At 35.8% G+C, this 20,332-nt stretch overlaps 1 protein-coding gene across 1 annotated transcript; it reads right to left on the bottom strand.

Moving 5' to 3' along the window:
* Positions 1 to 219: 219 nt before the first annotated feature.
* LOC145059384 (uncharacterized) lies at positions 220 to 1,595 on the bottom strand. The gene is made up of 2 exons (XM_079007237.1): positions 1,188 to 1,595; positions 220 to 1,101 (listed from the first exon to the last, which is right to left on the bottom strand). Exons 1-2 carry the CDS (start codon positions 1,534 to 1,536, stop codon positions 356 to 358), a joined length of 1,095 nt encoding a protein of 364 aa, XP_078863363.1. The 5' UTR covers positions 1,537 to 1,595; the 3' UTR covers positions 220 to 355.
* Between the last annotated feature and the right edge of the window lie 18,737 nt (positions 1,596 to 20,332).

Below are 20,332 nucleotides of genomic sequence, written 5' to 3'. Positions count from 1 at the left end.
TTCTATATATATATATATATATATATATATATATATATATATATATATATATATATATATATATATATATATATATATATATATATATATATATATATATCCATTAAATTTTTAGTTTAACGAAGTGTAGAATTTAATAACATATAGCAATTCATTAAAAAATAAATAAAAATAAAATAAATTAATAAACAAGTTCTAGTTTTCCATTAGTTTTGTATATTTTATAAAATAAATATATTTATTGAATACCATAAATTGATAAATACAACAATTTCATGCATGCATGAATTATGCATGTAACGATTTTACTCGTAACACATAAATCAATAACCAGAACGAAATGTTCACTGTGTCATCAGAAGTCGGCCAAACCTGGAGCACCACTATCACCGGCACCAGGAGCTTGTTTCTGAAACATGCAAACCTTGCAATTAGGTGAAGTTAAAGATGGAGTTTCATACTTGTCTTCCCCACCCATCAACGGCATAGCTACCCCTCTTTTCACTGGGCTCACATACCCTGGCCTGTAAGTTTTCCCCAAAATGCCCTCCACGTCGTCTGACAGCTTCAAGAACTTGAACTGGGTCTCAAAATGGGCAAAAGCGTCATTTGATGGTAACTGGTAGTTGTGAGCTTTGTCATCTTCTTTGGTCACAGGAACAGCCTTCATGTCGATCTCAACCAATCCACCCACTGTCACTCTCACGGTGTTGGTGTCGTCGGTCCTCTCCACCACCACTTCCCTTACTCCGGTGTTGGTTTTCCATTCTGAATCTCCGTCGAATGGGACGTTGACTTCTTGACCATCCCATTTCACGAGAAGAACGTCAACAGAGTCATCCCATTGTTGTACTTTCTTGGCTGAAAGGACGAGGGTGTGGGTGTCGAACATGACGGAGATAGATTGGACCCATGTGTAGTCACGGCTCCTACCGGTGGGTCGACTTCCGATGAAGTGAGCGTTGATTTGGAGGTTGGTGTCAGATACAAGAGCGAAATCGTGTCCTTTACTACCATGGAAGTAGAACATCACTCCGTCGCCACCAACGAACCTTGGATCATAACATAAAGAACCATATCCATTACATTTCGCACGTCTCCCTACAAAAAATAAAGAACTGTTAGTCAAAGAAGTGCATTCATGCTTGTTAAATAAAAGAAAAACGTTCTTCGAAGAGGTTGCATACATTTGCAGGTTGCTTCACACTTGCTACCACAATGGATGAAACATCCTTTTTGCTTCTTGTTCTTCTTGGGCTTCCTCTCCGGGCATTCTGCGGGACAAGTGAGTGTCTTTTTGTTGCATTTCCCGTTCGATTTACAGTAAGCCCGTTGCCTTCCGGTTTCTGGATCCGGCGTCAAGTAGTCGTAGTTAGTGGCGTCGGCGTCGGAGGCTTTCTCCTGTTTAGGCGCGGGTGCGGGTGCTGGACTCTTCTTATCGTCGTCAGGCTTCTCTTTGTCGTCAGCTCGAACATTGGACAGTTGAATGGAGATACAAATGAGAAGGAAAGCTAGCAAAAGAAAAGACTTCCTCATGTCGAAAGCTGCGTTTGAGTTACTGTTTTGTTGGTAAGAATTTATTAAGAAAAGCTGAAGTAGATGATGGTGTTATTGGAAGGAAGGATATAAACTATTTATACCCGAATTAGCCAATTGGGTAAAACATTGATTTCGGCTTAAGGTACGCCTAAAACCATACACGAAAATAGAAAACTACAATATTCGACATTTACATCTAATTCTTGGAAGTAATTTCACATGATCCTTTTAATTAAAGTCAATACCTTTTGGATTCTAAAATAAGTTAATTGAAAAAGGATTAAATATTTTAGAGCTCTAAAATTTATGAAGTGTTTAAAAATTATATATTTTTGTTATTAGGGTTTAATTGATTATCATATTATCATTGTATATTTCATTCAACTCTGTCAATTCTTTCATACAATACATTTTTTTTAACATCAATTCTTTCATACAATATCAATTCTTTCATACAATACATTTTTTTTAACATCACGAAAGAAATGCATATAAATACTAGCAAAGCAGTAGAGAACAAAACGGCAAGATGAACAAGCCTCAAGTATTATAGAAAGCGGGCCATGGATTATCCACACAAACTAAATCAATTAGTGGAGCTACCTGGCTTAGTTCTATTACATAACCACATGAAAGAGTTCGACATAATCTCACTAACAATACAATGAGAGTTGACTTTAACGCCATTGAAGATCAGATAATTTCTGAAATGTCATACAATACATTAAACTTTACAATGTTCACCAAACATATTTAAGTAGTTATATAAGAATTATAAAACTTTTCTTTTTTAATGACTATTGAACATCAAATTCATTGAATGCAAAGATGATCCAACAAGTAAAGTTTCATCCATTGAATGACATTAAAGTCGACACCTCATTGGGCTTCAAATCCATTAAGTTATGTCAGGTGTCATCCTTTAATTATCAAGTTTGCCACGTGTCATCTTTTTGGTCACCCCGGTTTTGGTTTTTAGTATGTAAAAGCTATATCCGATTTTTTGTCTTTGTTACCAAGTATATCCATAAAGCTATAAATAATTCATCAAAAATCAAAGCTAATAACAAGAACCAAGGGGCATAGTTTTGAATGAGATCTTTTGTCACATTCGTATATATGAGACGATGCATTCTCTAGGGTTTTTTTTACTGCAACTACTCTCCATAATCCTTATTGACTATTTATCCAAAATCTCAACAGGCAATCGATAATCAACGGTATTTCATTTCTCATACGCCTTCTTTCTCTGATTTTGTATAATGGATTGCTTCATCTTTTCATTTCCTTCCTTTAATTCTTAGAGAAGTCAAACCATTTCTCCTTAATTTTGTAGGAGTTGGTAGAATTTAGCTACTGGACATAATTATTTTCCCATGCCCCATCACCTGTGACAACCACTGTTTACTGGGTCAAGATTAACAGTTTCTTTGGTATATATATATATATATATATATATATATATATATAAACACCAAGTCGTTCAACAAGACGCTCAACATTAGGGTTTAACCCTAATGTTGTATATATACTAATCTAATCTATTGAATCCCTTCATTCAAGGGATTGTATATAATCTAAATATAAACCGAACATGTAAATAAGGAATGGATTAGATCAGATCTTCTCCAGATTTGGATCTAAATACCAACAGATCATAAGTTGATCAGAGCATCAGCTCCAGTCATCAGCGTCAGGGCCAAGCTGATCAGCTTCAACTTCAACAGATAATGAATGACCATCAGTGAGTATCATCATTGTATCATCTGATCAGTATGTCATCAATGTATAACCATCAGCGCCTGGACACACTGATCAGTCTTCAGTAGATGGTATCTTCATCCCTATGATGTTGATAGAGTCTTTAGGGTCTTTCAGTTATCAGGGAAAGTTCTTCAGTCTTCGACATATGAACTTCCATCAGCATGTCTTCATATTAACTAATTATAACTATAGTGTATATATTTTGCATCATCAAACATGTACAATTGAGTAACCCAACAATCTCCCTATTTGATGATGTCAAAACTAAACTAATAAAGAATGAACTAATAAATAAATACAACTAAAGTAATATGTTGATTTCTGCTCCCCCTTAGATTTAGCTTTCTCATAGAAAAACAACATATGAGTTTTGCTCCTCTGATACTAATAACCTTCTTCTTTCAAGAGTGTATATTATTCAAGGAATGATCAATTGACAATGTAGCAGAACTAGACATTTCTCCCCCTTTTTTACAGCATCAATAGGTACCGCCTTCTTTTTTTAATTTGTTATATATATATATATATATATATATATATATATATTATTTTTAAGAAGACAACAAGTAACCTGAAAAAAGAAAAACACCAAACAAAGTTAGAGGATAAGATAGGTGTATCACATTATTGTTTTGTTGCAATAGTAGAGCATTTACAAAGAATTGCAAAGTCTCATAAACGTATGTTTTTAAAAGTTGAATCATTAACTTCTTATATTTTAAGAAAAACGGCCGAGGGTAGATAGGTGCGTGTAATATATCATGGTATATGATATACCCATCGACACAGAGTTTTCAAGTTCTCATCAGTGTCTAGAATTCGACACTAAATCATAAAACTCTTTAAGAAAAATGATAGGGCAACAATGGGTTGGTACGTGTGATAAACTACGGTACATAGTCTAACCATCGACACATACTTTAGAACTTTTATCAATGTGTGGTTTTACACAGTGAATCATCCAGTTCTTATAAAGAATACTTGTGGAAGAGAAGTAGGATGTCTCAATCAAGCTAAGGTGAAATCAACATGAATTATTGACAGTGATAACCCATCAGCAAGAAGTGGTTTAATCCTTATATCATAGAGTTAGTTGCAGTCTAGAATCAAAGATTCACCGTTAATTCATAATGGTACCATGTCATACCTCAGTTTAGGAGGTCAAGGACATGAATAACCCTTTGTCATTTTAAGGACCAGAAAAGTATCTCTTATGATGATAACTATGCAATCAAGGTAAGCCACTAGGTTATGCTCAATGTTTAAGTAGAACACGAGACTTGATGAATACGGCAAGCATGCTTTCAGGGATGGAGTCGGGTAAAAGATGATTAATTAAGAAAAATAAACACCCAAGCCTTGCAATAATTTTTTGATGTGGACCAGACAATCTCACTTTAAAAGTTTAGACAATGCTAGACAATCAGTGTGAATGGATGACTCATTGTTCTCAGCAGATGGTCTCACTGATGAGAGACTTAAAGAGATTTAGTCACATACAACAGCATGCTTCTAGGGACAATGAATTGTCAAAAATTACATACTTGTCTTATGAAATGCCGCCATCAAATCATGGAAGGTACAATGTTTTAAGAATGAAAGACCATACCCAATGAAGCATATGTTTGAGTTTCAAAAATCATTACTACCTGCTTTTCGTTTTTCATATCAATTGGCTTGGTGAAAATTGATTGCTCCCCCAAAGCTTGTGGTTCATCAACAACATCAGTTTCGGATTATAAAGCATGACATCTTAGAACACATAGTTCACTGTCAAATAGTTCTAGAATGTTGCAATGAAATTGCAAATCTTGAACCAAATGTGTATTGGCACATTAGGTAGACCGTTACCTAGACCCATTTGAAACTATCTAAAAATATCACATGATCAAGCATTCATGTTATCTCTTGTTTAACTTTAAATCAGTTCCTGAAACAAAAGAACTTTGAACATACAATAAATACATAACTGTTAGGAGCTTTTAGGGAACTTTAATTCCTTTAGTATATCATCAACTAATGATTTCACCAATTGATATGTTTATATGTTTACAAGAAGGCATTCATGTTATCTCTTATTTAACTTCAAATCAGTGCCTGGAACCAAAGAACTTTAAACACACAACAAATACATAACTCCAAATTGTTCTTTCACCAAGAAAGAGTTTGTTTTCACCAAGAAAATGGGTTGTCACCAAGACGGTCACAACACCAAGCCATTCTACAAACCGCTCAACATTAGGGTTTAACCATAATGTTTTATACATATATATACTAATCTAATCTAGTGAATCCCTTCAATCAAGGGATTGCATCTAATCTAAATATAAATTGAACATGTAAATAAGGAATGGATCATATCAGATCTTCTCCATATTTGGATATCAGCACCAACAGATCAAAAGTTGATCAGAGCAACATCTACATTTATCAGCGTCAAGATCAAGCTTATCAGCTTCAGCTTCAGCATATAGTGAATGACCATCAATGAGTATCATCAGTGTATCTAATCAGTGTGTCATCAGTGTATAACAATCAGCTTCTAAACACATTGATCAGTGTTTAGTAGATGGCATATTCATTCATTTGGTGTTGATAGAGTCTTTAGGGTCTTTCATTTATCAGGGAAAGTTCTTCAGTCTTCGTCATATGAACTTCCATCAGCATATCTTCAGATTAACTAACTATAACTATAGTGTATACATTTTGCATCATCAAATCTATACAATTGAGTGACCCAACAATATATATATATATATATATATATGTATATATATATGTACATATATATATGTATATATATATATGTATATATATATATATGTATGTATATATATGTGTGTATTTATATATATATATATATATATATATATATATATATATATATATATATATATATATATATATATGACTTCGAATTTATGTCAAATTTTGTAGAAGATATGAAAAATGTGAAGGTGTGTTGTTGGTATGTTGTTATATTGACAATTGGGGTTTTATAAGGTACGTATGAATTTGACAATTATAAGTATAAATCTATACTCTTCTATTTAGCTTCTAGGTTTGTTGTATATTAGCATTTTGTTGACTAGAAGAGTTTAGACTTTAGATCGGTAATTTGAAATACATGAAGCATTGAGAATTCCAGATAACGATTCAATAGATCATTCATCTTTTCTTGTGTTTTGATTCTTACAATTAATTTTTGTTTTACGATAAAGAATTTGTTTCTAAATGATGAATTTTTTAAATTTACAGATATTTTATGACATTTGTTGGGTTTGATTTTAGGGATCTTTTTAACAATGTCTTTTTTTGTTGGATGGTAGTTTTTCTATGGTTGTACTTTAAAAGCTTAGAACTACAAGAAAAATTGGTTGTTTATAAGATTCACATCGGTCAAAAGTGACCAGTTTTCAGCCTTACTACTTAATTATAACACCAATTTCTTGAAAAAGTGACCAATTTCCTTTTGTGTATGCCTTGGGGAATTTATCTTATGAAGGAAAGTATGTTAAGTGTAGGGTCATTATCTAAATGATGAACAATGATAGAGAAAGAACCATTTGGAAACTATAAAATTGATTTAGAAACAATTTGGTGATGAAAAAGGTTCTAGCATATTTGAATGTCATGGTTATAAACCTTCGGGAGAAACAACAATGGGTGACACGTATAGAGAAAGTATGAAAGAGGAAAGTGCTAATTAGGATATTGTTGCTCATGAAATCCAAAAAAAAAGGATGATATTGATAGATTTACTAATGAAATTCACATTAATGTTGATGTGAAACTGTTGATGAACCTCCTCCATAATTTAACACGCACATATGTTTTCATACATACTCATCTTCTGATCCTTCCTCATGTATTAAAATTAACTCTCCTCTTATGAATCTCTTCACTCTTCTCTAAATCTTTGGTATAATGGTGTCACATCACCAGTGTGTCCTAGATAACCCTATCAACCTATTGATTTTAAGCAACCATCTCCATCTCCCAATCATCTTCACCTAATCCTAACCAAGAACACCCCCCCCCCTAAAACTGATCCCTTGACAACCTCTACCATTAATACTCATGTCACTCTCTTCCAATTACAGATGTTGTTCATTCATTATTTGAATATGTTTAAAAAATATCATCATGCTTACAACATCTTGAATTAGATATGTCTTAAATTTAACAAGTTCTTCTTTTTTTCTTAGGATTCAACTTAGGTATCCCTACAAGCCCCGACTCCACCACCTCTACCTCCTCAAGTTCATTTACAAGCCACATATCCTCCGCCTCCTCCACCACCATTCAATGGTGCTTTAATTAATAATGAAGCTCCTGTTTTTAATGATGAGCATCCTTCCTCCTCCTCTCAGCTTGTCGTTCTCTTTGATTATGTCAAAAAATGGAGAAAATTTCTGTTGGGGAGTCAACACATGTCATTGATAAGGAAAATGTATTAGTTATGGATGATGGTGATAATGAAGGATTCATTGATTTATCCTTTCAGCGATACTATGTTCGTGTCTTTCCATTTCCATTAATCTACCCATCCCATGAGGAGTCATAATTTGAGGGGGAGTCACATTTTGAGGGGGGATACACAATTCCAAAGGAACCAAGCTCAAGCAATTTAGAGGATACCAAACTTATCTCAATGTTGCTATCAAATAAATGATCTCTAGATGCTCAAATTGTCCTTGAATCGTCAAAGAAACATAAGTCTTTTCTATTTGTGAAAGAAAAGGTGACTAAGTGGGGCGTGTCATTTAAGGAGGTCTAAAGCTGGCAGATGAGCATAACTTATTCATACATTACAAGAAAGTTTTGATGTGTGATGATCATTTGGTTTAGAAATTGGTAGTAACAGAAGGAAGTCTTGATCAACAAAAGACATTTATTGGGTAGTACAGTTCCTTTATTGCTTAAGAAAAAAGAAGTGTGAATAAGTAAAAACCACAATCAACTTATCTATGTATGTTTATATGTTTACAACTTATCTATGTATGTTTATATGTTTACAAGGAGGCATTTCAAATTTTCTATTCTGAAGGTCATGTGTATTATACCAGAGGAATATAAAATTTTGACGTTGTATTTCACAAGAAGAAATGAATTTAATGAATACCTGGTGTAACATACACGTTTTGAAATCATGTTTTAAGTAATAATATTATAAAATATTAAGTGAAATTGAATGTTGAGTTCTAACAGATAGTTTTTACTAGAAATGAAGTAAAACTATGTTTAGAATCACTCATAAAATGTTGGAAGTCTTATGAGATTCCAATTAAAAGCCAAATAGTGAAATTTATCGAAAATATAAAATTTGGAATAAGTTAAATTTTATTATTGAAAGTTGTAGATAATCTCATTAGAAACATTTAGGCGAAAACCTCATCGAAATTTGAGTTATAACAAAGAAGTTATGATCAAACGAAGATCCGTGATAAATTCGGAAAATACTTTGTCGCCTAAAAATTTAGTTTTCGATAAACTAATTTTTAGCCTTAGTGATGTAAATGAAAGTTATAGAACTCGTGAAAATAATCAACTTTCATATAAATAACGCCAAAATCTGACTTCGTATGAGGAAGTTATGATTTTTCGAAGTTTCAGCTTAGTAGTAGACAGCTAAAAACTCGAATTTTAGATCGAGTGATTTTTAGCCAACACAACCTAAACGAGAATTGAAGATCTCGTCAATAGTAGTACAACGGTAAAAAGTCTGACGAAAACGGACGTCGAATGAAGAAGTTATGAATTTTTAACGGATTTTCCTGTCCCGGTCTGTTAAAAACAATAATATTAAAATTAAAGTCAAAATTAGCCAACCAAGTCTAAATGAAAGTTGTAGAGCATAATTTTAGCTACGCGTGCATATAAAGAATGTAAAAAATGGAGCTCGTATGTGAAAGTTATGGATTTTAGAAGTTTTTGCACAAAAACCGAGAAATCTCGCATACGTGGACTTCGGCCACGTCACCCTCGCTTAAAACGCGCCACGTATCCGAAATTTGGTGAGTCACCGAAGCCAGCTGGCGAGACGTGTCGCCTTCCCTCGCATCCGAAGTCCGGTCCACTAAGAATCTGACGTGTGCCCTTTATCACGTGTCCGAGCCTCGCAGGTGTGCCACGTCCGAAGCCTCAGACTAGACCTTGGTCCAATCAGAGGCCGACACCGAGCCCCTCGTATGCGCAAACCACGTGCGAGCCACCTGTGCACCCTCGCCCTGCTGATGCCGCGTGTCCTCGCTACTGACTCCCCTTCCTTAGCCGACTTCGGACCTCCCTATAAATACAAGGGCCTGCGAGACCTCTCGGGTAATTTTGGAAAATTGCCACTTTCACCCCCCCCCCCTTTTTGATATTTTTACTATTCCGACTTCCCCCAAAGCCCCGGTACTGATTCCAAAGCCCGAAACACGCCCCGAGACTCCCGAGAAGCCCAAAAAATTTATCTTTTCGGTTTCGAAGCTCTACCTTCGCAGAGCCCAGTTTTCATCGACGAAAGTCATATTTAGAGCCGAAGTACTGCCCAAATTAATATTTTAGCCCCCGGTTATTTCACGGTGAGTTTAATATATTGAAATAATTGTATGTTATGTGTTATATGTGCTACGTGCTTTTCAGTGTTATTATTCCGGGTCATTTTCCCGGGTTATTTTTATTCGCTATTTTTAATAGCAAAGAAATACCTTTGACCATGTGATCAGTGAAAGGACTTAGATTCACGTTGGTACTGGTATGTAGCCTCTGGCCATGTGGAACATGTCTCCGTAAGAGAATGAATTCTATTCTATGGTAATGGAGAAGGTTAGACAGGGCTATAAGTCTGAAATCTACCAAAATGTTAATCCGACGTTGTATATCTTCTGTGCCGTTTGGGCCAAAGCTTTATTGATGTATATCAAGCATGGAAATTGTTATGTCTCATTGATTGTATATCTTTAAATCAAGTCAATGATTGATATGGAATGTTGGTCACATGATTCACATATGCCCTTGTTGTTCCCTGTTTCTCTTTGCTTCAGCCATATTGAAAGTATATATATGGCATAACGTTATATTGTATCTATTATTGAACTCACTAAGCGTCACCGCTTATCCTCTAATTGTTTAACAAATTGCAGGAGATAAGCATCCAGTATAGTTATATACTGGTAGAAGATTTTTGAATAGTTTGAAACTATTGTATCCATAGAAGGTTATGAATAGTTTGAAACTATTGTATTTTGCACTCCCATATGTATAAAACTATAGAATCCTGGGAAGTTATGTAATATATAACACTTTAAAATAGTCGGTTTGTATCCAGTAGTTTGTAATCTCTTTATCAATGTAAAATATTGTTTTTATGAATATGCAAGTAGCATGTTTTGGAGTAACTATATTGTCGAGTATGAAAGTTTGGGTCTTTCATAAATACGAAAGTTAGGGTCTTTCAGTCATGGTATCAGAGCAGTAGTTTGAGTGAACTAAATGCCACGGATTGGTATTTAGACTTAAACTATTGGAAGTTCAATATATGAACTTAATCATTGTAAGTATAGTGATACAAACAATAGGAAAAATATAAGTAAAAGTATTAGGTAATAATAAACCCTAATATTCTAAAATACAATGTTACTCCATATTGCAGAGCAATGGCTGAACAGGTTAGTAGCCATACCCCTGAGGTTGGTGGAGGTCCTCAACCCGAGGAAGTGAATACTCTAGTATCTCCTCGTGAGGAGCGACTCTTGGGTAAACTTAGCGGTGTTATTCGACAGACTCTCGAAGAACACAAAAATAATGGTGATAAGGGAAAAGAGAAAGCCACTGGAGAATCTTCAAAAGGAGAGGTGAAGCGTCCCTCGTTCAAAGATTTCAAGAGTATTGGTGCTACAGAGTTTTCCGGTGTTCTCAATCCCATTATTGTTCTTACTTGGATCCAGAACACAGAGAAAGTGTTTCATATTTCTCATGTGGATAATGAAGACAAGGCTAACTTTGCTTCCGCAATGCTCATCGGAGAAGCCTTGGTCTGGTGGGAAGCAACATATGAAGCTCTCAACGGGTTTGACCAGGAGAATTTAGCCTAGGAAATGTTTAAAACTCGTTTGCTAGAGAAGTATTGTCCTCTAGACATGAGGAGGAGATTGGAGAAGGAATTCCTCGAGCTTAAACAAGGAGGAATGACTGTGAATGAGTATGAAACTCAGTTTAATCAAAGAGCAATGTTTGCTACAAAGTATATTCCAACTGAAGACGAGAAAATTCAGTTATTCATGGAGGGACTACAACATGAGATCCACGATTTCGTTGCCAATCGAGAAGTTTTGTCATTTGATAAAGCCGTTGAATATGCTCGAAGACGTGAGCATGACTTAGAAATACGTGGTGCCACTGTTACTGCCCCGAAGCATCCACGTACTGAAAGAACTGTTCATGTTCCTTCTTTTCTACCAGCTCAATCCGTTCGGACTGAACCTGGTAATCAAGTTCAAACTCAAAGTGTCTCTCGTGGACGCGGTAGATCACAATCTTTTTCTATGCAATCGCATTCATGTCGTATTTGTGGAAGGAATCATCCGGGCCAATGCAAAATAGACAAGGAATCCATTGTCTGTTATGGATGCGGAGAAAAGGGTCATATAAAGCCAGCATGCCCAAGAAAGGATGTTACTTGATATGCATGTGGTATTACTGGCCACAAGAAGTGTTTTTTCCCTACTCTTACTAGTCAGATAACGGGAAGTCAAGCTTCTGTTCAACAACCGGTGAGAAGCCAAGTCCATGTTCAACAATCAAAGGGTACTCCAACTAAAAAGGAGGAGGTGCCAAAAGCTAGGGGTCATGCATTCCAGATTACCTCAGAGGAGGCACGCGAGGACCCGAATGTTGTGACGGGTACATTTCTTGTCAACTCTAGACCTGCTCACATCTTATTTGATTCTGGTGCCTCAGATTCTTTTGTGTCTTACGAATTTGCGCATGCCTTTCAAATTGATTGCTTTGTACTCGCGCAACCATTTCACGTAGATACTGCGGGAAGTATATCATTACTTGCTGATAAAGTCTATAGGGATTGTGTTATAGAAATTGAAGGCTATACTTTTCTCGCTAACCTGATCTCTATCTCCTTGCCCAACTTTGATATTATTCTCGGCATGGATTGGTTATCAAAGAACCACGCAAAACTCTTGTGCTATGAAAAGATAGTACGTATTCCTATTGAAGGGGAGAATCCTATCTATGTCTACGGTGAACAAAGATTCTTAAAAATAATCTCTTTCCTTAAAGCTCATAAATTCATATCGAAAGGGTGTTCTATCTATCTGGCCTACACAGTTGATGTCTCAAAAGAGGAGAAGAAAACTATAAATGATGTTCTCGTTGTTAATGAATATCCTGATATTTTCCCCAATGACTTGTTTGGCCTTCCTCCGGATAGGCAAGTAGAATTCTGAATTGACCTTGTGCCTGGTGCTGCTCCAATTGCAAAGACTCCTTATCGTCTTGCGCCAGCTGAGATGAAAGAAATGATGATCCAGCTGCAAGAACTACTTGACAAGGGTTTCATTCGACCGAGTACCTCCTCCTGGGGTGCTCCGGTACTGTTTGTCAAGAAGAAAGATGGATCGATGCGGATGTGCATTGATTATTGTGAGTTGAATAAGGTGACTATCAAGAACAAGTACCCATTACCTCGTATTGATGATTTGTTCGATCAACTTCAAGGTGTTAGCTATTTCTCAAAAATTGATTTAAAATCTGGTTATCATCAGTTGAAAGTTCACGAGCAGGATGTACCGAAGACTGCTTTTCGTACTCGATATGGGCATTATGAATTCCTTGATATGCCGTTTGGTTTAACAAACGCTCCGGCTGCATTCATGGATATGATGAATCGGGTATGCCGCCCAATGCTCGATAAATCAGTCATCGTATTCATTGATGATATTCTAATCTATTCCAAGTCTGAAGCTGATCATGCCATTCATATCCGTGCGGTATTGGAACTTCTTCGAAAGGAGAAACTATATGCTAAATTCTCGAAATGTGAATTTTGGCTTCGCCAAGTTCAATTTCTCGGCCATGTTATTTCTAGTGATGGTGTATCCGTAGATCCTATCAAAATCGAAGCCATTCAAAATTGGGAAGTGCCCCGTAATGCTTCCGAAATTCGTAGTTTCTTAGGTCTCGCGGGATATTACCGGAGATTCATTAAAGACTTTTCTCATATAGCCGTACCTCTCACGAGTCTTACACGGAAAGAAGTGAAGTTCGAATGGGGTGAAACCCAAGAAAGAGCTTTCTCAACTCTAAAAGATCTTTTGACTCATGCTCCAATCTTATCACTCCTAGAAGGTGATGATGACTTCTCCGTATATAGTGATGCTTCAAGATTGGGACTCGGTTGTGTGTTGATGCAACGTGGCAAAGTGATAGCCTATGCCTCAAGACAATTGAAAGATTATGAAAAGAATTATCCAACTCATGATCTCGAACTCGCTGCAGTGGTATTTGCCCTAAAACTTTGGAGGCATTATCTTTTTGGTACAAAGTGTCAATTATTTACCGACCACAAAAGTCTCAAGTACATATTCAGTCAGCAAACTTTGAATATGAGACAACAACGAGCCATGGAGCTGATCAAAGATTATGATTGTGAAATCCTATATCATCCTGGAAAAGCTAACGTGGTTGCTGATGCACTTAGTAGAAAAGTTTATCGCAATAGTATGTGTTATGCCATTACTCATACTACAGTAAAATTCACTATTTTAGATGAATTAGAGAAATGGCAAGAAGAGGCCCTAAAGCCAGAAAATGTGAAGAAAGAAGGGATGATACATTATAATGATGCTCTACTTGATGATCCGCAAGGATTAAAAGTATTCAAGAATCGGCTGTGGATTCCAAAGATTGGTGGATTGAGACAGAAGATTTTAGATGAAGCCCATAAATCTAAACTGTCAATCCATCCTGGTACAAGTAAAATGTACTATGATGTAAGAGCTGATTATTGGTGGCCTGGATTAAAGAGAGACATTGGAAAATATGTACAGGAATGCTTAGTATGCTTACAAGTCAAAGCAGAGCACCAAAAGCCTTAGGGAACCCAGAAAGTCTTAGTGTTCCTATATGGAAATGGGAGGAATTGTCCATGGATTTCATTACCAAATTGCCAAAGACTGCTAGACAGCATGATAGCATTTGGGTAATTGTCGACTGCCTGACTAAAAGCGCTCATTTTCTTGCCATGCGTGAAACGGCTCCAATGGAGAAATACGCACAAGTATACTTGGATGAAATTGTGGCAAGACATGGTGTGCCACTAAAGATCATTTCCAATCGTGATACTCGCTTCACTTCTCACTTTTGGGCGAGTATGCAACGTGAATTAGGATCTCAAGTTGCTCTCATCACAACTTATCATCCCCAGACAGATGGTCAAACGGAGAGAACAATCCAAACAGTAGAAGATATGCTTCGTGCATGTGTTTTGGAGTTCGGTGGTAACTAGGATAAATACTTACCTCTTGTCGAATTCTCGTATAATAATAGTTACCACGCTTCAATCAAAAAGCCACCATATGAAGCATTATATGGTCGCAAGTGTCGTACTCCATTATGTTGGCGAGACATAGGACAGAAGATCCTTGGAGGCCCTGAAATGATTCAATACACCACCAACAAAATTCAAATCATACGAGAAAGAATGAAAGCGGCCCAGGATCGAAAAAAGTCCTATACAGAAAAGAGAAGACGACCCATAGAATTCCAAGTGGGTGATTTCATGATGCTGAAGGTATCTCCATGGAAAGGCCTTATGACATTTGGGAAGAAAGGAAAACTAAGCCCTAGATTTGTTGGTCCTTTCAAAATCATCCAGAGAATTGGAAAGCAAACTTACCGCTTAGAATTGCCTGAAGATTTGGCAGGTATTCATGATGTGTTTCATGTGAGCTATCTGCGCAAATGCTTGAGCATCAATGATGAGACAGTTCCGTTATCCGAAGTGAAATTGGATAATAAGTTGAGATATGTAGAAGAGCCGGAAGAGATCGTGAACGAAAGAACAACTAATCTACGTAATAAAGAAGTGGAGTTGGTGCTTGTCAAGTGGAAACACCATCGAGGCCCAAATTATACTTGGGAAAATAAGAATGAGATAAGAGCAAAATATCCCCATTTATTTTAATCGATGTAATTTTGGGGACGAAATCCTCAAAGGAGGAGGTATTTGTAACATACACGTTTTGAAATCATGTTTTAAGTAATAATATTATGAAATATTAAGTGAAATTGAATGTTGAGTTCTAACAGATAGTTTTTACTAGAAATGAAGTAAAACTATGTTTAGAATCACTCATAAAATGTTGGAAGTCTTATGAGATTCCAATTAAAAGCCAAATAGTGAAATTTAGCGAAAATATAAAATTTGGAATAAGTTAAATTTTATTATTGAAAGTTGTAGATAATCTCATTAGAAACATTTAGTCAGAAACCTCATCAAAATCCGAGTTATAACGAAGAAGTTATGATCAAACGAAGATCCGTGATAAATCCGGAAAATACTTTGTCGCGTAAAAATTTTGTTTTCGATAAACTAATTTTTAGCCTTAGTGATGTAAATGAAAGTTATAGAACTCGTGAAAATAATCAACTTTCATATAAATAACGCCAAAATCTGACTTCGTATGAGGAAGTTATGATTTTTCGAAGTTTCAGCTTAGTAGTAGACAGCTAAAAACTCGAATTTTAGATCGAGTGATTTTTAGCCAACACAACCTAAACGAGAATTGAAGATCTCGTCAATAGTAGTACAACGGTAAAAAGTCTGACGAAAACGGACGTCGAATGAAGAAGTTATGAATTTTTAACGGATTTTCCTGTTCCGGTCTGTTAAAAACAATAATATTAAAATTAAAGTCAAAATTAGCCAACCAAGTCTAAACGAAAGTTGTAGAGCATAATTTTAGCTACGCGTGCATATAAAGAATGTAAAAAATGGAGCTCGTATGTGAAAGTTATGGATTTTAGAAGTTTTTGCACAAAAACCGAGAAATCTCGCATACGTGGACTTCGGCCACGTCACCCTCGCTTAAAACGCGCCACGTATCCGAAATTTGGTGAGTCATCGAAGCCAGCTGGCGAGACGTGTCGCCTCCCCTCGCATCCAAAGTCCGGTCCACTAAGAAGCCGACACGTGCCCTTTATCACGTGTCCGAGCCTCATAGGGGTGCCACGTCCGAAGCCTCGGACTAGACCTTCGTCCAATCAGAGGCCGACACCGAGCCCCTCGCATGCGCAAACCACGTGCGAGCCACCTGCGCACCCTCGCCTTGCTGATGCCGTGTGTCCTCGCTGCTGACTCCCCTTCCTTAGCCGACTTCGGACCTCCTTATAAATACAAGGGCCTGCGAGACCTCTCGGGTAATTTTGGAAAATTGTCACTTTCACCCCCCCCCCCCCATTTTTGATATTTTTACTATACCAACTTCCCCCGAAGCCCCGGTACTGATTCCAAAGCCCGAAACACGCCCCGAGACTCCTGAGAAGCCCATAAAATTTATCTTTTCGGTTTCGAAGCTCTACCTTTGTAGAGCCCGGATTTCAAGAAAACTCCCGGTTTTTATCGACGAAAGTCATATTTAGAGCCGAAGTATTGCCCAAATTAATATTTTAGCCCCCGGTTATTTCACTGTGAGTTTAATATATAGAAATAATTGTATGTTATGTGTTATATGTGCTACGTGCTTTTCAGTGTTATTATTCCGGGTCATTTTCCCGGGTTATTTTTATTCGCTATTTTTAATAGCAAAGAAATACCTTTGACCATGTGATCAGTGAAAGGACTTAGATTCACGTTGGTACTGGTATGTAGCCTCTGGCCATGTGGAACATGTCTTCGTAAGAGAATGAATTCTATTCTATGGTAGTGGCAGAAGGTTAGACAGGGCTATAAGTCTGAAATCTACCAAAATGTTAATCCGAAGTTGTATATCTTCTGTGCCGTTTGGGCCAAAGCTTTATTGATGTATATCAAGCATGGAAATTGTTATGTCTCATTGATTGTATATCTTTAAATCAAGTCAATGATTGATATGGAATGTTGGTCACATGATTCACATATGCCCTTGTTGTTCCCTGTTTCTCTTTGCTTCAGCCATATTGAAAGTATATATATGGCATAACGTTATATTGTATCTATTATTGTACTCACTAAGCGTCACCGCTTACCCTCTCAATGTTTAACAAATTGCAGGAGATAAGCATCCAGTATAGTTATATACTGGTAGAAGATTTTTGAATAGTTTGAAACTATTGTATCGATAGAAGGTTATGAATTGTTTGAAACTATTGTATTTTTCACTCCCATATGTATAAAACTATAGAATCCTGGGAAGTTATGTAATATATAACACTTTAAAATAGTCGGTTTGTATCCAGTAGTTTGTAATCTCTTTATCAATGTAAAATATTGTTTTTATGAATATGCAAGTAGCATATTTTGGAGTAACTATATTGTCGAGTATGAAAGTTTGGGTCTTTCATAAATACGAAAGTTAGGGTCTTTCACCTGGAGAAGGTTATTATCACTATCCTTGTAAAATATGGAAGCAACGAATGTGTTGAAATGGCTAATGTAGTGAAAAATCAAAAGTGTATACATGTACAAGAGCTTATAATGGTTTTAGAATCTATGATCAACAAGGCTCATAATTTGACTCTTTTTCCTACTAATTTTGGTCCTTCACAAGTTCGAAGTCCATCATCTTCTGCCCTCAAAGAAGAAGGAGAATGAAAAAAAATGCCAAGAATTTGGTACCGTTTAGATTGTTTATTATCAACATCTCTTTTCTTGTGGGAGTTCAATAAAAAGAGTATAGGCCGATATGTGATCATGTACATGGAATGTTCTACATGGATGGGAGTGGATTCATGTTCTTCATGAGAATTGATGTGGTTTCATCTCCCACTTCCCATTTATTATATTTAAGGAGTGAATGTTTAGCTGTAGGCAAGCAAAAACTAAAGGTTTTTATTGTCGCTTTTAATTTTAATTGGATAAGAGAAGAGTTGAAGTGGGATGATTACAAGTGGATCAAACCTAAAATCATTGACGAAGCTAAAAAAAAGTTAAAGGCAAGGGAAATGAAGCAATTGTTTAATAAATTGTGTAGTATTTTGACATCATCAAATTTAGAGAGTTGTTAAGTCGAAGTACTTTCATGTTAATTTATACTTCATCATATTCATGCAATTTTAAGTTGTTCTTACTGTTGGATAAGGTGTCTAAGTTCATAACTATTTTTGGTATGTACTTGACCCGACCCAGCATGGTCCATTTGGGTTCCATGGCACCACGCAATTGGATAGACTAAATGAGAGAAATAAAACTTGTGGATTATTAATATATTATAAGTTCTAATATATTAATAATATTATTTAATTAGTTTGAACAAGAATTAATTTGGAATTAATTAAGTGATCAAAAGATAACTAATTAATATATATGGGTTGATTATGTAAATCATCCATAACTTGTATAGTGGACTAAGTGGCTCCATGGATTATCAAGTTGGGTTAAACCCATAGGATGCTCCATGGGAGTTACAAACCCATGGTTCATGAAAATGAAGAGTCATGACACATTAGGGTTTACATGGTGTAACCCTAGATGTGTCAACACTATATAAAGAACATATTCTCCACCAAAATCGGGTACACATGAACAAGTGAGGGCTAGGCCAATTTTAGAAGTGTGTATTCTCTCTAAAGTCATTCCGAAAGCATTTGGTGTTGTGTGACGCATTTGAGGCATCACACTTGGGGTGCTAGGCTCACAAAGTTTTAAGGATCATAAGCAACAACAAGACAAACATAGATCCAAGGTTATTAGGGTTGCATGTATACTTAGGAAGCGTTAGAATGCTCAAAACCCATTAGTGGTATCAGAGCCTAGGCTTGTTTGTTGATTTTTTGTGCAAACTGTTGAAAAAAATCGTTTTTCTGTTTTCTGCTCGTATGAACTCGCCGAGTCCATGGGGGACTCGATGAGTCCATGAACAAATGCAAGCTACTCGTCGAGTCTGTTCTTGCACTCGCCGAGTAGAGGCTGCAGTTTTCAGAAATTCGACTTTTGTTGCTGGAAATGGACTAGAAACATCACCCTAAATTGTTTTGGTACTTGAAAACTTGTTTTAGATGGTGTAATGTTCATGCTAATCCATTTGAAATGGCACTTATCAAAATTACAAAGTTTTTAAGTGTAATTTTTGATTCTTGAAAGTGTTCATATTCATGTTCTTGAACTTATGATGATTAGATGATCATAGGAATTGCTTGTAATCTTCATGGTAGTTTAATTCATGATCATAATGTGTTTTAATGGAGTCCATAACTTGTCCTCAAGTTATCGAAAATCAAAAGTCACACATTTATTAAAACCATTAAAAGAACACATGAGTTATAAAAATGAAGAGTCTTCATTTTATTACTCAATTAACTCATAAGTTATAAGAAATGAAAATTTTTGAAAGTTTACAAAACTTGCCCTCAAGTTTTGGAACAAGTAAAGTCTTGATTAAAACTTTAGTTCCAACCCTTAGAATTTTAAAAGTTAAAATTCAACCCTTATACTTTATAATATTATAAGTTAATAATATATATATATATATATATATATATATATATATATATATATATATATATATAAATATATATATATATATATATATATATATATATGTATGTATAAGATCAAGTCGTCTTACCGCTAGTACGCCTCATTCACGAAGCCGATCTATAAGGGGGGTATAAGGTTGTTGCCTATAAAATGGCAACTTAATGGGTGTCCACTCTCATGCACCGCTTCCTTGATCAGTGGAGGGTCGTTAGCCGAATGGGTAAGACAATGACTTATAAATTCTCATTAAAAGTATGATGAATATCATAAAGTAGCTAAATGTTTTATTAAATTCCCAATCTTAGTTACTTTAGGAAAAATGTGAATAAGGTGCTAATCCATGAAATTACA

The sequence above is a fragment of the Lactuca serriola genome, chromosome 6 (assembly GCF_051521515.1).
Source record: "Lactuca serriola cultivar US96UC23 chromosome 6, Lser_US96UC23_V15, whole genome shotgun sequence".
Classification (NCBI taxonomy): Eukaryota; Viridiplantae; Streptophyta; class Magnoliopsida; order Asterales; family Asteraceae; genus Lactuca; species Lactuca serriola.
This window is presented reverse-complemented; position numbering and strand designations above follow the sequence as displayed.